The sequence below is a fragment of the Muntiacus reevesi genome, chromosome 5, assembly GCF_963930625.1.
Source record: "Muntiacus reevesi chromosome 5, mMunRee1.1, whole genome shotgun sequence".
Lineage (NCBI taxonomy): Eukaryota > Metazoa > Chordata > Mammalia > Artiodactyla > Cervidae > Muntiacus > Muntiacus reevesi.
In genome coordinates this window covers 53,054,633-53,071,835 of record NC_089253.1, presented here as the reverse complement: position 1 = coordinate 53,071,835, position 17,203 = coordinate 53,054,633, and the positions used below count along the sequence as shown (strand labels likewise).

The 17,203-nt window shown below is 42.9% G+C and overlaps 1 protein-coding gene across 9 annotated transcripts in view; it reads right to left on the bottom strand.

The window, feature by feature from the left end:
- SRGAP2 (SLIT-ROBO Rho GTPase activating protein 2) overlaps positions 1-17,203 on the bottom strand; it is a 249,096-nt gene that overhangs the window by 74,903 nt on the left and 156,990 nt on the right. For all 9 annotated transcript variants that reach the window (XM_065938270.1, XM_065938271.1, XM_065938265.1 and 6 more), the window contains one exon: positions 4,572-4,634. In XM_065938270.1, coding sequence (XP_065794342.1) covers positions 4,572-4,634 — 63 coding nt within the window. The remainder of the gene's footprint in view (positions 1-4,571; positions 4,635-17,203) is intronic.

The following is a 17,203-nucleotide window of genomic DNA, read 5'->3' as shown; positions in this document are numbered from 1 at the left end:
GGTTTATTTTCGTAGGGGGGGTCTATGTATGGGGACAGCTGGCCCAGCTGAGGATAGGGGTACTGGAGCTAAAACAGGAAAATTCTATACTGAATGTTGAGATGGCCAGGCCTCTTTACGACTCAGACCCTAGATATAGGCAGGAGATCAGAAAAGCCTACCTGGGGAAACTGCTCACCTGATACAAAAGACCTACAGATACTGACATCAGTGTTTTCCCAAGGACACAGTCCAGTCAGATCACCCTACAGTAAAGACCACTGCTGACAGAGACCTTTCAAGCACTATGTATTGTCTCACTTTAAAATACGAGCAGGCAACTGAAGATTACCAGACATTTAAGGAAAACATCTAACGTGAAAGACCAAGACCAAAACAAGCAATCTGGGAGAAAATAGAAAGTATACAGAAAGAAGAAAACTTCAAAATGAATCCATCAATAATATCCCTAGAGAGATCATTGAGAAATGAAAAGACAATACATCATGAAACAAGAGCAGGATGCAACAAAAAAGGAATATTTAGAGAACAATAAAAGAGCCCTTGGCAATTAGGATTTAATTCAAACATCTCTCCAAGGAGCCTGGCTTCATACCCTTCTTTTGCGTATACATGTGATAGAGTCATCACCTCACCTTTTACTTACTGCTTTACTTTTCTGTCTCTTATGTTAAAATTAATGCCTCGAGCTCAAGGACATCTCTTATATGTCTTTGTATCCCTAGTGCCAAGTGCTGGGGACTATTAACTGACATTGTTTCAAGGGAGCAGGTGCTAAGTTCCAGCCTGAAGTGGCTCTGCAGACAGCTGCCGCACCAAAGCAAGAGGACATATATTCATGGGTCACACAGGAGCTTGAAACCTGTGGGGTGACAACAGCTTCCATGTCCCCACACCTCGCCTTTCTTTCTCAATCCTAGGGCTTCGCTGACTCTTCCTGCTCAGCCGACCCGCGTGCCTTCCGTGCCCCTGCCTTCACCCCTTCCTGTGGGAGCTGGCTGGGCTTTTCCAGATGCAGCCTTGGAGTATGACCGAGGCAGAGAATTCTGGAGTTCTTTGGGAAGCAGTGTGCTCTGACTTCAAAGGCATTCCTGATTCATCGGTCAGAAAATGAAAACCACGGATACCACGGCCTACAAACTAGCCAGCCCGTTAGGGGGTAAAGAGCGCGTGGAGGAGAATGCTCCCTGGGATTGCTCTCTGAGAGCAGCTGTGGCAAGCAGCCTCTGGCACAGCGTGCCAAGTCATGAAAATCAAAGGCCTTCAGGCAGAAAAAAGGAAGGTACAGAAAGGCAGCTGGCCACTTATGGTGAGCATCTGGGCCTCTTGCCCAAAGGCATCTTTATTTGGAAACACCTGGGTCCTGCCCCTTAGATTATCAAGATTCAAAAGTATCTAAATTCTCAACCCAAAGGTAATCAGTCTCCCCAGAAGAGGTATTTGTGGGCTTTAAGGACAGATACAAGGAAAAAGGAGCACTGAATATGCTGGGTTCCTTTACATCCTCGGTTTCCTTCATCCCATGCTTGCAAATAACTTGTACTGCTTATAGAAGCTCTTCCCAAAGGTCAAATGAGGGGAAAGTTCCTTACAAAAAGTCCTTCCTTGTTTTCTTTTTAACTCCTCTGAGAGGGAGAGAGACAGACAGAGAGAGTGTGTGCAACAAGTATCTCCTGGACCCAGCATACAAAAGTCCCAAGTTCCTGCCTGAAACTACTGTCATGTAGGGTGACAATCACCCTGGCTTACTCAGGACTTTCCTAGGCTCAGCACTGAAAGTCTCATGTCCCAGGAAAGGCTTCAGTCCCAGGCAAACTGGGGTAGTTAGCCACCTTAATGCCACAGTACCTTACTCAGACCAGTCCTACAACTTATTTTACACTCCAGAAGAAAAAACTTATACTTCTATTCTCTGAACTTTCTAATGGCCAACAATCTGCAAACTCATCTGACCCTTAACTATAGTCTGATATTTCATGAAGCATGATTCCCCCAAATCCCCCCCACCCCCCTCCTCAGGAAATGGGAGACACCAACATATAGAGTATGTGGAGATCTTGCTCACAGAGGTCAGGAGTACCCCCTAAGATCATACAGCTGGTGGAGACCAGGTAGGATCTGGGTTGCATAATTCAGGAGACTCTAGTCATTAGAGTAGCGGTTTTCAATCTTGGTACTATTGACCATTTTAGGTCAGACAATTCTTGGTTGTGGGAGGCTGTCCTGCACATTATAAGAATTCAATTGCATTCTGACTTCCAGCATCTCCTACTCCAGTTGTGACAATCACAAATGTCTGCAGACATTTCCAAGTGTCCCCTTGCCTGAAAAATCCCCCTGATTGAGAATCACTGTACCAGACCATTTTGCCTTCTCTGGAACTTTCCATCTCTGCTCATTTCTCTCTTCCTACTGTCTACTGGCCTTAAATAGATGATAAGAGCATGTACCAACTCACCTAATGGAAGGGGACACCATGCCCAGCCAATGGTGTGCACATCAGTGAGAGGACCTTATGCTCTGTTGACTGTGGCCTCACGGTGGCCAGTGAACACTGGTCAATGTTGGATTGTCTGAAGACTGCAGCTGGAAGTGCCGACTTGGCCCTCCTCAGACCAGAGCAGTGAGTTCCAAGGTTTTCTTTCTTACATCAAAACATATTATGCCTTTTCACTTATTTATTTTAAAAAAAAAATCATGGTACATTAGGAGATCCAGGATGCAGAGTAAAGCTAACAGATCCCTAGACACTGCTCTTCCTCTGCTGCCTCCAGGTCCCCTGCAGAAACAGCATACTGGATTTAAATTGGTTTGGGGCTTGCTGATTATCCCCCTACTCCTCCCTGCTGCTGCTGTTGCTAAGTCACTTCAGGCGTGTCTGGCTCTGTGTGACCCCATAGATGGCAGCCCACCGGGCTCCCCTGTCCCTGGGATTCTCCAGCCAAGAACACTGGAATGGGTTGCCATTTCCTTCTCCAGGGCATGAAAGTGAAAAGTGAAAGTGAAGTCGCTCAGTCGTGTCCGACTCTTAGCGACCCCATGGACCACAGCCTACCAGGCTCCTCTGTCCATGGGATTTTCCAGGCAAGAGTACTGGAGTGGGGTGCCACTGCCTTCTCTGCTACCCCTCCCTAGAAAGGGCAAGAGTAGAGACCCAAGATGCTTATGGGAAAATAAAAGGATTGATATTATGACTACACATGTCATTTTCTATCCTGGTGAATTATTTGCCAGAAGAAAGGAGTAACAGTTCTTCGTGGTGCCTAGAAGATGCTCTAAAAATAAAGAGCAGAAGTAAAGCATTAAAAAGACCAGGGGGTTCAGGAAACTCATCCAGTCTGAATATGGTTCATGAACATGCTTCTATTTTTAAAAAGGCTTAACTTCATTTGAAAGAAATGAAGACTTGGGAACTGAACCAAAGGGAACCATCTATCTACTTGGCTTCAGAGCAGAAGAGTCACAGAACAGAAATCCCAAACAAACTGAGCATCCCTGGAGACAAAACTGATGACCACTCTACCCTGTCTACTTGCTTAGCAGTTGCCCTGACAGCATGGCCACACCTTGGCTTTTGGATCAAGAACATGGAATTCTCTGATCCCAAATGCCTGTGATACGTGTCGCCACTGCCTGTCTTCCTGTGGATTAAAAAACGGAAAAAAAAAAAAAAAACTGTAGTGAATAAGCAAGTAAACACAGGAAATTAATTTTGCCTCCAAAACAGGATGGGGCAACCCTGGAGAATGACACAAAGGCCTGGCACAGCCCAGCTGGAGAAGGGGCCCTGAAAGGCTTTAGCTGCACAATAGGAATATTCCCTGTACGGCAGCAGGAATTTCCTTGGTGTGCATGTTTGTTTTAATTACGAAACATGACTAGGACAAAAACAGCCCCACCACCTCCCTGTGCCTGAGGAAAAACACGCGTCAGTCACAGGCGTCATGGGCCTGCAGTGCCGGTCACTTCAGAGCAGACTGTGTTTTCTCCACCAAACCCAAAGCTTGGCCCGCCACTGAGGTGTGGTCTCCCAAAGCCCCAGGGAGTCGACGCAAGGCTCTCTGCTTGAACTGGTCCCTTACGTTAAGGGCATTGAGGACTCTGCTTCTCTCTAGAGCGCTCGCTCTGGTCTCAAACCAGGAGATAAATCCGAGAACTGACGCAAAACTTTGAACAACAGGTTCTTTCCAACAGGGTGTGTACTATTCAAAGAGTAATAGCAAGGCAAATTAAGTTCCTTACTATTAGCTTCAGGGTCCCTCGTTTGCTCTTCATGAGGGTCAGTTGTGCTGGTGACCTAGACCTTGGCTGGTCTCTGGTGATTAAGCCCCCAAAGCAGCCAGAGTTAGCCTGCATAACTAAAGAGGGATCCTATTTTGAGAAAGTGTTTTTGGGCTCAATCCAGTTTGAAAATAAGAGTGCAAAAAGAGATGGGTGAAGTCATCCCCAGTGGGGACCATGCACTGTCCTCAACCTCAGCTCAGCTCTGGTGCTGACGTGACTATGGCCACAAGCTGCCAAATGCTGCTTCCCTCTGCTTGTGAAAGAGCCAAGCAACCCAGCTGATTTACCGAGTAGAGCTCATTCAGGACCTTTATCAGATCATCTTGGAGCTGCTGGCCGACTTCTTTACTCTGCAAAGAAAGAAGAATGAAGGTTAACTGGGAAACACAAGGAAGGAGGAGGAGGCAACAAAGGCAAGAGCAGCACTGGCTCCACAAATAATGCAGACTCAATTAAGGCCCATTATTTAACCCAGCAAATCAGATAACCACTCCGATCAGGCCAAATTATGGTCAGATTACTCAAAGAGTTTTAATAAAATGAAATGCGCCCCTTTGAGAGTCTAGCAAAGGCAATCGTATGGAGGGAAAATGGGTTGTAGCCTTTGATTTTTCAATTGGCTGCCAAAGAGAAGGTCTGAAAGCTACAACCTACTTAGCAACAGTTAGGTGGGATGAGCTTTTTTGAATCCTTGTAGTCAGGCATTCCTGACAATTGTGGAGCAAAGTAAGATGTGAAATAGGATGAGATAGACATGTGTATATAAATAAAATATCCAAGGACTTCAAAGTACCTGACTAAATAGGAACCTCCAAGAAAAAATAAGTTATACCCCTTAAATGCTTTATTGGTAGAAATGCCAGACTCCCAGGGCAGTGGTATGTCAATCGTGACTGGTTGCTAATGTTACTTGAGACTGATAATACACATTGAAAGTGAAAGTGAAAGTCGCTTAGTTGTGTCCGACTCTTTATGACCCCATGGACAGTAGTCAATGGAATTCTTCAGGCTGGAATACTGGAGAGGGTAGCATTTCCCTTCTTCAGGGGATCTTCCCAACCCAGGGATCAAACCCAGGTCTCCTGTATTGCAGGCAGATTCTCTACCAGCTGAGCCATAAGGGAAGTCCCTAACACACATTAAAAGTCTCCAATAGGTTAACCTTAAGCAGTGGTAGCTCTCAGATTCTTTGCTGCTGCTCCCCAGGGCTGGCATCTAACTATATGGGGAGAATGGCAGAAATAAAGAATAAGGAAGCAGGAAGGAAATAAGAGCCATGCCTTTGATTCTGAATGTTTATGCAAAGCCCACGAGAGCAGGACATAAAACTGATTAGCATCACCCGGTTATTGAGAGGGAAAGCCCTTGTTTTATCTTCTGCCAGCTCCTAGGTCTTTCCTACTAAAAATCAGATACCAACAACACCCTTCTAATAGGTGGTATAATACTACTCCCTGGGACACCTCAGCTCCCACGCAAAGAAAGGAAGATATTCTCCATGTCAGACACATAATTATTTAAGATTTTGCTTTTTTTTAAGATGTATGACTTAAAAATATTTTTTTTCTGATTACAAAAAGAATATATGTTTATTGCAATAAATAAGAAAATTGTAGAAAATCTCAAAAAAGAAAATGCAACGCTTAATTCCTACTCCTAAGAAGTCACCATTTCAGGTTTGTTATACATTTTTCTCTCTACAATGTTTATGGAATTTGGATTGCATTATACACACTGTAATTTATCCACTTAGACATAAGCTGTGAATCCCTACATGTTATTCTTCCATAGTATTATAATAAGTTTATATTGATGTAGTTCCTATACTCCAGCACATTAACTTTGCATACAAATTTTTATAATAAAATATGCTGCATTTAATTACTTTGTATATAATTTACACACACACGTTGATTATTTTCTCCTAGAAGTAACCTTGCTGAGTCAAAGACTGCTAACTCACACCATTAAATTGCCCTTGGGAAAAACTGTACCCATTAAAAATACCACCAGAAGCATATGAGAATGTTCTTTTACTTTTTTTTGTCTTGAAACCTCGATATGGTATCCTCTTTTAATTTGCAGTCCTTTGATTCTAGTGAGCCTAAACTTTTTTCTTACATGTTTAGCAGTCATTTTCACTTTTCTTTTCGACTTTGCCACTTTTCTATTATGGAATTAATTATGGAATATAAGACATGTGTGACCTTTGTTGTGAGCAGACATGAATTTTTACACTTGGTAGTGTGGAGAGGGATGGAGGGAGCCCTGAATTAGCAATCATGAGACTCTTCTATTTCTAGCTCCTCCACCATCAAGAAGATAACTTTGGACAACCTGGTCATCTCTCTGGACTTCTGTTTTTCTTTCCAAAGAATGAAAGTCTTTGGCTAAAACATTCCTAAGTTCTTTTCCAACTTCTGCCATTCTATAATTCTTCACCATCTCTTGCCTGGCTTCTTGAGTCCATATTAGATTCCAACACCGGCCACTTCAGTGGACAGTGGGTTGGCCTCCCGCCATAGAGAAGATAATGAGCAGGTTCTCCTCAGGGCCCAAGATGCTCTACAAAATGGATGGCTTCAGGAGTATCTTGCCAACCTTAAATTTACTATCCCCAAATGACTCTTGCTCAATGCCCTCAACTGCTAGAAGAAGCCACAAGAGGAAAACGCCTTTCATCTAGATTCCCATCGCGAGCAGAGCTGAGCTCCATGGAAGTAGCAGGGGTCCAAGGAGGTGAAGTGAGGCAAAATGACTCACCCACCAGTCCCAGAGTCAGCAACAAGGCCAGGAAGTGACCACGAGTATCACTTCCAAAGGCCCTGCCCTCCGGCCTCCGGGCCAACCCCCGCTGCCCACCTCCCAGCCTCCCCTACACCTCCTGGTGTTTCGATGGCAGAGGTTCCAGAAGAAGGCTCCCCTTCGTCCACCCTGCTGCCGACCCGTGACTTAAATAACCTAGCCCTCCACAGGAGATGGGACGGGGAGGGGAGAAAAAGCATGACCAATAGAACAGCAATTAAGCCCAGGCAGATGTTTCCTTTCGTGTACTGATTAGTTGGAAAAGGACCGACTCAACTATTATCCCTGTTTATTTGAACAGGCTGCTGAAGTGATCGTGACTTACTCTCCTTCTGGCTGCAGGCTGGGCGGGGAACACATGTGTTGTTAGCCGGGTTACAGTTCTGAGAAAGCCCCCCGCCATCGGGAGCCATTCTGACTCGAGGGGAGAGGCAGGAAATAGCCTGTACCTCTCCTTTCACCGATGATAAAAGGCCACCGTTCTCCATTTCCGAAACCTTAGCTGCGTGCCTCTGGGGGCCAGCGTGGCCCCAGCGACCCGCAAAGGGCTTCCGTGCTGGCGTCCTCCGCCGAGCGGTTGTCAGAACGGGGAAGCTCCAAGGGGGCCCCACCCAAAGACAAGGGGGGCATTTATTCCTGGGAACAACAGGGCCTGGTGAGGCCGTGACAATGTGGACTGTGGAGCCTTTCCGTTTCCTATAAAAAACAGCAAGGGGCTCCGAGGCAGGGAAGAGAGAGAATCTACAGAGCAGGCTTTGTGCGCTATCACACAGCCTACATCTCTTTTCTTTAAAATTTCTTGGAAGAGAATGAGTCATCTAAACATCGCAGGAAACCAAATAGAAGTCGAGGGAAAAAATGACTTTGGGCAAAGTTTTTCTCTTAAATGTTTGCATAGTAATCTTTGCCTGGAAAAAAAGAGAAGATGCCTAAATTTAGACTAGAGATGTGGCACAGTGAACAATGCTGGTTCTCTGGGGGGAGGGCCCCGGTGTGCCCAGGCGGGGGCTTTTATTTTGACACTCACCACAACCGTTTGGCCGCGTGTTTCCCAGGCACCCCCCTCCGCCTGCTGCCGGGGTGGGGCTGATCGGAAGGCAGCGAGATTGCAACAGGGCCTGCCAGCTGGGTGCTTACAAAATGGGCAAGGAGTCCTCCAACAGATAACAGTGCTGGACAACAGAACCGAAACACACAGCCTCATTTCCCCAAGACCAGCAAGTTCTGAAAGCTCCTCACCCACAGCAAGGATACAGCAGCGGAAATATAAAGAAACATGAGGTTCCATGGGCTGGGCTGGTGGGACACTGGTCCCACAGCTTTGGAGCAATATACTTCCCTGAGGTGGGATGGGCCTTGTGTGAGCACTTCCCAAAGAACATGGATTAGGAAAGGGTTTCCAAACCAGTCCTCGTCAGGGAGGTTACCTGACTCTCTAATACTTATTCAGCACCCATATGGCTTTGCAAGTTGGGGAGGAGGGGTTGAGGCTTACTGGCTCTCAACCTATACTACAAAGCTCTATTATTTGACAGGAACGAAATTTCCCCTTATTTGTGTGAAAGAGAAAAAGAGGAAGGCATGTCTCTGCCATGTGCTGAGAGCTAATTTCAGCCCCGTCTCAAGGCTGAGCCTATCAGCAGGTAGAAACAGTCGGGTCATTTAGTTCTTCGCCGATTAGCTTGTGTCAGCAGATTTCCAAGAAAGAATCGAATTCTCAAGGGCATATAGCTCCCTCCACCAGTGCTACCCTCCTCTCTACCCAAAAGATACTTCTGAGACTGATTGTTAAAAAAAAAAACGTGAAACTGAATTTACATGAACAGATTTCAGAGGAAAGAGACATGAACCCTATACAAAGCTCTGGCAGCAGGAGAAGTGGACAGTGACAGTTTCAGGGGCACTGGGGCTCACTACTTCAAAGTGGCCAAGTTTCAAGAGCTAGAGCTACACCTGAAATGTTTCTGGGGAAGGACAGGGCTATAAGTAGAGGCTGTGCAGCGGCAGGGCCAGCGCTGGGTGACAGTGGGCACTGGGTCCGGCCTCTCCCCAACCCAACTCAGCCCATCAAAACGGTGGCGCAGGATGCGGCAGTGGGCCTGCAGGGTGGGGGGATCTGGCCAGAGCTCAGGAGTGACTTACAGACTGTCCTGGGGCCACACTACTGTGGCTGTGTGGCGGGACACTTTCTACTTGGCTCTCACTCACTGACTAAGATACCACGCTGCTTGGATGATACTCTGGAGAGCCCACGGTAGCATAAAAACACAAATATACTGAATTGTAAGACATATAGAGAGGTAGGTTAGGAGCTGCCATGAAAGAAACACCTTGAAGTTCTTCTACCTTCTGAAGATAGAGTAGAACAGGATTTCTAAAAATACATTTAAAAGATTGTAATCCAGTATAATGTGTGTGTGTCTACAGTAAAAATAGTTCTTTATGTGCAGTGCATTCTGATATTTCCTATTCTTTTCTCTTTTCTTCAAGTTTTTAATGCTAGTCATAATTTACTAAATTCATTTTATAATTAATCAATGAGTCATTATACACAGTTTAAAAAGACTAGACCCACAAATTGTGACATGGACAAAGAAAATAGTGGCAGAAGCCCACCAACCAAGATAAGTGCTATGTAACTTGGCCCTCAAGTTGACTGGTTACATGCTTTGAAGCAGGTTCAATTACTAGCTGCTGGCAAGGCAGGAAATGCTGGATTTTAAGGAGTGATCTCTAAGAATCCATTGGCAAATATTTATAGAACATCTATTATGTGTCAAGAACTGTGGTTTAACTGGAAATATAGCAGTATACTAAGCTTCCCTGGTGGCTCGGTGATAAAAGAATCCGCCTGACACTGCAGGAGACATGGATTTGATCCCCGGGTTAGGAAGATCTCCCGGAGGAGGAAATGGCAACCCACTTCAGTATTCTTGCCTGGAAAATCCCATGGACAGAGGAGCCTGGCATGCTGCAGTCCATGGGGTTGCTAAGAGTTGGACGTGAACGAGTGACTGAGCATGCACACACGCAGCAGTATACGAAACAGTTTAAAAGTTTAGTCTATTGAGAAAGATGGACTTAAAGCTGATGTCTGAGCCTATCAGAAGGCAGCTCTTCCAGCCTCATTACTAGAGATGGAATTTTTTATCTTAGTCTTCTGGTTCAAGATGAATTTTTTTTTCTATCTTAGCCAAGAGGTTTCCACACTTGACCTAACCGCAGAGCAAGTTGGAACCTAGCTTGCTAGAAACAGAAATGTATTTCAAAAAATCTTGCTACTACATAGCAAAACTTTTCTTTGAATTTGCCTTTCTAAGTTACTAATAGGTATTTCCAGTTGTAAAGATATTGCTTCAGTATAGGTGACCCCAAAGCAGTCACATTTCATTTTTAAAGAATCCCTTGAGCTTCTCAGCACCATCCAAACTAAAAACTCACCAGGTTCTCCTTCACTCAGAAGTAGATGAGCATAGTTAAACTCTCTGTAGCAAGAGTCATATTTTAAAAGAAAATGTCAGAAGCCTGACATAGTCTGAGCCACATTATCTGTCTCAGAATTTGCCTTTTGAAATACACCTGGTTTCTCAATTAGATTCCTGTTTATCTAAAGAACTTAATCTTAAAAAAAATCCCAAAGCTACTAAGATTTGAAACCACCTAAAACTAATAAAAAGACAGACTATAACGTCAAACCCTATTTCTGTCTTCCATGGTGCCCAGCCCACTTCTTTGTACACAGTAGCCAGTAAGATAACCAGTTGCTGAATCAATTAGATAAAATTTTAGTCTTACACATCATGCTTTCACAGAAGCTACTCCTCAGGCAGGATGATAGCTAAATCCCTCCAATAGAGAGGCTCTATCAATCACAGGGAAGAAGAATTTTTGGTTTTTCTTATACTGCTGCTGCACAATCTATTCCCTTCCCCAGTTTCACTAATAACAAAAGTAATAATAACTGCAAGAAATAAGCAATTTTCCTACAGGGGAGGAGTAGGTGTTCAGCAAAAAGGAAGAAATTGGTGGATGGGGGTCAGTGGTTGTAGAAGCAAAGAATAAAGGATAGATTTATTCTGTATCTCTCTAGGTAGATTAAACAGAAAAGATCCTTTTCAGATGTACAACTAGGACTCAGTTCAATTGGGGTCATAAATTAAATGTCTAAAGGTAGAATAATCCCTGCTGCCTAGGTCAGAGAAGACAAAGAATGCCCATTACTAAATTCTGGTTTAATGAAATCCAAGAGCTTTCTCCTCTAGGGCACTTGTTTCTGAAAGCCATTTCTTTAAGGCTTTCCCAGAAGTTCTGGAATGTATGAGCAGTCAGACTTAATACTCCACAGTAATGCTAGTGGGCCCTGGGAGAAAGTCCGTTCTTTGCTATGACAGTGAACTCTATGGATTGAATTCCTATCGCCCATGGATACTTACTATGCTCTGTCACAACAGACTTGAGCCCCCTGTCAGGGAAACATCTGGTTCAGACAAGGCTGAGTTGCACTGGACTAAGTAAGGCAGAGGTGGGGTGGAGGTGGGGCCAGCAGGAGACTGATGGCCCTCTGCTCTCCCAAGGCCTTGGGAGTACAGTGTATTGATAAAACACAACCCTATGGCAATCTGAATGTTCTCCCAAGGTCGTTCCAGTCTCTTGGAATGGACTATTCTAATACTAAGAAGTTAGAATAGTAAGTAAAAATTTAGAATAGTAAGTAATATTAAGCAGAGACATTACTTTGTCAACAAAGTTCCATCTAGTCAAAGCTAAGGTTTTTCCAGTAGTCATGTTGGATGTGAGAGTTGGACTATAAAGAAAGCTGAGCGCTGAAGAATTGGTGGTTTTAAACTGTGGTGTTGGAGAAGACTCTTGAGAATCCCTTGGACTGCAAGGAGATCAAACCAGTCAATCCTAAAGGAGATCAGTCCTAAGTATCTATTGGAAGGACTGATGCTGAAGCTGAAACTCCAATACTTTGGCCACCTGATGCAAAGAACTGACTCACTGGAAAAGACCCTGATGCTGGGAAAGATTGAAGGTGCAGGAGAGGGGGATGACAGAGGATGAGATGGTTGGATGGCATCACCGATTTGATAAGTTTGAGCAAGCTCCAGGACTTGGTGATGGACAGGGAGGCCTGGCGTGCTGCAGTCCATGGGGTTGCAGAGTTGGACACGACTGAGTGACTGAACTGAACTGAACACTAAGAAAAGAAGCTGAAAGTTAATATCCCTTAAAAGGAAAGAGACAAGTCCAAGGCTTCATTTCTTAAACCATCACTGTGATCCTTCTCTTGGCAAATTTCCATCTTTAACTCTTCAGGATAATGATATGTGGGAGTGAAATGGTGTCTTTAGGTCCAGTGCTAAGGGATTTCTTGAGGTCATGTTGCAGATGAGTGATCACCCCATCCCCCATGCAGGACACTAAAGGCATAGAAATGGTGTCTTGACGACCGTGGCATCATCGTGTAGATCGGTACACAGGGGACAAAAGACACACAGGCAAACAAGCAACATGAGAACACAAATCTCTCAGCAGCTGTAAAATGAACTCTGGAGGAAAATCAATGGGTTGGAACTCAGCAAGAAGGGGGGGGAAATCAAGACTGATAAGGTGGATGTAAGCACATGCCTACAATAAGGAATTCCAGGAGCTGGGGGATAGGAAGAATACCCCTGTGGCTCCCAGATGACTGGGAGGAGGCTGGGAGAATAGGGGTTAACAGAGCCCATCTGAAAGTTGGCATGCAGGGCAGCCTGGTAGGAAGTAAGAGTCAGCAGCGCCCGAACAGGAAAAGCCTGGGGCACTGGGAAAATCGCTGATTAGACAGTTTAAAGAGGAATCTGGCGGCAAAGTCAGTTCATTGAGGGATCTGTGTAGTTCCCATACTTATGGAGTGGCCTTAGAATCCCGCTGTCCAGAGAGTAAAAGGGGAGCAGGGGGTTTCCTTACGAAGAGAGCACCTTCTTGACACTTCAGGTGCCAGAGTTAGACCTGACAGGAGCATAAAGCCAACTCTGGGAGACAGAGCTCTTCACCAGCAGAAGATTAGGAAGCATGGCCTTGGGGCTGGGTGGAGCTCTGAGTGAGGACAGCTTTCCTCATGGACAGTGGGAGTCTGCACCCATTAGTCTTTGCCCACACTACGCCCACACTCGCTGCTTGTCCCGTCAGTTCAGACACTTAAAAACCCTACATCCTTGGAGGAAGGCACCCGCCCTCATCCCCAGGGAAAAATCAGTGAATTGTAAGAGAGAGGACCTACAGAGTTTGGAACTGACGATTTCCAATATCCAGCTCTGATTTCTCACCTAAGCACTTCAATTTTTCTCTTTACTTCAGGCTTTATAAATCTTCCAGATTTGCCAAAAAGAACATCTATCTGTCTGCGGGTGCTGGGCACAGGGCCCATATATGTCATTTGGGCCAGGTTTGTTCACTGTCTTTTCAAATCTTCTACATCTTTACTGATTTTTTATGTTTGTTTTTGTCTAGCTGCTTGATCATTCACTAAGCCAGGTGTATTAAACCTCCCACTGGGGTTGATGATTTGTCTATCTCTCCTTTTGATTCTGTCCATTTTTGATTTATATGTTTTAAGGTTGCCTTATTAAGTATATACTTCTTCCTGGTAACTTGAATCTTTAACTATTACAAAATGTCCTTCTTTATCTCTAATAATTCTTTTTGCATTAAAATCTACATGGTCTGATTTTATCTCAGCTACCTTTTCCCATCATTTTGTTTTAACTCTTTCTATATCCTTATATCCTTTCTTTTATAAGCAATTATACACTTCAGTTTTGTTTATTTAAAATCTGTGTTTTTTATTTTGCATGAATCTATTTATACTCATTGTAATTACTGACACATTTAGGCTTAAATCCACCAACCACCGAGATGCTATTTGTTCTCTTTTTCTCATTTTTTTAATCTTCTTTTTTCCTTCCATTAAAAAAAAAATCAGTAAAAGTCACTCTTTTTGGCTTATCCTAAATGTTTTGACAAGTGTACAGAGTGAGTAACCACTGGTACAATTAAGACACAAATAGTTCTATCACTCACCAAAAAATTCCTTCTTGCTTCCTCTTCGTAGTCGAACTCTCCTCCACGTTAACCCCTGGAAGCCATTGCCATGTTCTATATGCCTACGGTTTTGCTCTTACCAGAATCTTTCTGACCAATTTTGGGGCTATTTTTTATTTATCTAGTTCTCCCCTCTCTTAGATTGGTAGAGATACTATTTCTTTAGTGATGACCCTAAATTATGACATATATCCTTGAATTGCCAAAGTCAAATTAATGACTTTAATAAATTTAATTTGTAAATATATATATTTATAAATATACAAATATTTTATATTTGTATAAAAATATATATAAATTTATAAATTTAATAAATTAATGGGCTTCCTGGTGGCTCAGGGTGGAGAATCTACCTGTCAATGCAGGAGACAAACATCCCTGGGTTGGGAAGATCCCCTGTAGAAGGAAACGGCAACCCACTCCAGTATTCTTGCCTGGGAAATCCCACAGACAGAGGAGCCTGGTGGGCTACAGTCCATGGGGTTGCAAAAAAGTTGGACACAACCTAGAGACTAAACAACAACAAAATAAATTAATACTCTTACCACTTTCTGGACAATTCTGCCTAGACATAGACTCTACTGTTGCCATTTACATTAATTTTACATATGTTTAAAACCCTGCAAGAAATTATTTTTTTAAAGTCAATATTCATTTAGATGTATACTCATACATACTTTTTGTTTCTCTTCACTCTTTACTGCATTTCCACACTTCTATCTGAGATCATTTTATTTCTGTCTAAAAAAAGTACCATTCAGTGTTTCTTTTAGTGTGAGTTCTGCTGGTGAGAAGTTATATTAGGTTTTTGTCTGAAACTGTCTAGCTCACCTTCATTTTTGAAAGCTGTCTCTTTCAGCATTTCATTCCACTATCTCTTTTCTTCTATTGTTTCTGTTGAGAAGTCAACTGCCAGAAGTTCCTTTGAAAATAACGTTAGTTTTTTTTTTTCTTTGCTGTTTTTAAGATCTCTCTATGTCATAGTTTGCAGCAATTTGAATATAATGCACCTAAGTGTAATTTTCTTTGCATTTATCCTGCTTAGGGTTCATAATCCTTTATCATATCCCACTAGTCTCTTATGCTCTTTTTTTGGGGGGGGGGGGTAATTTTCCATCCTTTTCTTGTTCTCAGCTTCAGTATGTATTTTTTTCTAACCTATCTTCCAACTCATTAATTCTTTAGTCAGCTTCGTCTAACCTGCTATTTAATTCACACTGAGCTCTTTATTTCAGTTACTGTACTTTTCAATACTCAAGTTTCTGTTTAATTCTTTTTTTTTTAACACTGAGATAAAACTCATATCCCACACAATTCACAAAGCACCATTGTGCTTCCTGGACATGTGCATTCCTTCTTCAGAGAAATGTCTATGCAAGCCTTTTGCCTCTTTAAAGACTGGGCTGTTTCTCTCCTTATTGTTGAGTTGTAAGAGTTCTTTATATATTCTGGATACTAGATCCTTATCAGAAACACGATTCAAATTTATTTTCTCCCATTCTATAGGTTGTCTTCATTTTTTTTTTATACTGTCCTTTGAAGTACAATAATTTAAAATTTGATGAACTTCAATTTATGTATGTCTTTCTTCTGATGCCACACCTAAAAAACTGTCACCTAATCCCAGGTCACAAAGCTTTATGCCTACATTTTCTTCTAAAAGTTTTAGCTCTTAAATTTATACTTTTGATCCATTTTGAGTTGTTTGATTCTTTTTTATAATTTTCCAGTTTTTTGTTATTACTTGACTTCATAAACATAGTTAATTTAAACTTGATAACCATTATATAGACCTCCTATAGATCTACTGCTTTTCTTACTAGCATTGCATATACAAAATAGTGAAAGGTAGTAGGGTTAGGATGAGAGCATCTTCCACTACAGAGGATTTAAATTTCTTATAGTCACTAGATATCTGGGATCAACTTAATCCAATGAGAGATTAAGATAATTTGAAGCTGGGTTTCAGTCCCTGTGAGACTGCTAAAGTCTATTTCCGGTTCACTGTTACTTCTAAATTGTATTCCTGTGGGACCCCAAAGCCTGGGGAAGTTTACTAGGGCTCCCCATTCCTTGGCCTGAATTCCAATTTTTGTCCTGTTAACCCTATAAGGGCTTTATTACAACCTATGCTTGGCTTCTCTTCAAGAATAGCAGGTGCCTCTTAGTAAAAGCAGCTCCAAAGAAGCAGAAGGGTTGGTCTGAATTACCTAAACTGCTGTCCGAGTAGGAAAACTCAAAGTTTAAACTTTGAAGACAGGCATTACTTTATGTTTATGTGTAGCCTTCATCAGGTCCAGTGCAATGGTGGATATCTAATAAGTATGCTTTGTATGAAAGAATGAATGATACTGGTGAAAGTGAAGGCTTACCACATTTACGTTTTAAAGTTTTTCATTTCCCAGGACATGGTAACCAACATACTCTGGTAAAATAAGAGAGAAGCAAGCCTGAGGTTTAAAATATGGTATTCATTACTTCCTTAGGGGCCTTTCAAAAACCACAATCCATCAAAGGATAGGAGAAGAATGAATCTACCTCATATAAAGGGCATATTTGAAATTAGTTGTAGTGATTGAGACTCCAGATTTAAATCTCAGGCATTCTCTGGTAACCCTAAGTCCACCAAAGGGAGGAACTACCCACGAAATTCTAAAAATGAGCACATATCAAAGTCTTCTATGGGGCCATTTGGGGCTTGAAGGTTTGGCCATCTAATTCCTGGGCCATATGTGAAAATAGCTCCACCAATTATCCCAAATTCCTTAACAGCACATTGCCTTTCTTAACTGACACTAGTACGAAAACAGAAAAAACGTCATCACTGACTTCTAATTCTGTGTCCAATAAGTGGCCACGTGCTGCTGATTTTTTCTCTGTGACATCTGTCTCCTTTCCATTCCCTCTGCTACTGCTACCACACAGTGAAAGTGAAGATCGCAGTTGTGTCCAGCTCTCTGCGACCCCATGGTCTATACAGTCCATGGGATTCCCCAGGCCAGAATACCGGAGAGAGTAGCCTTTCCCT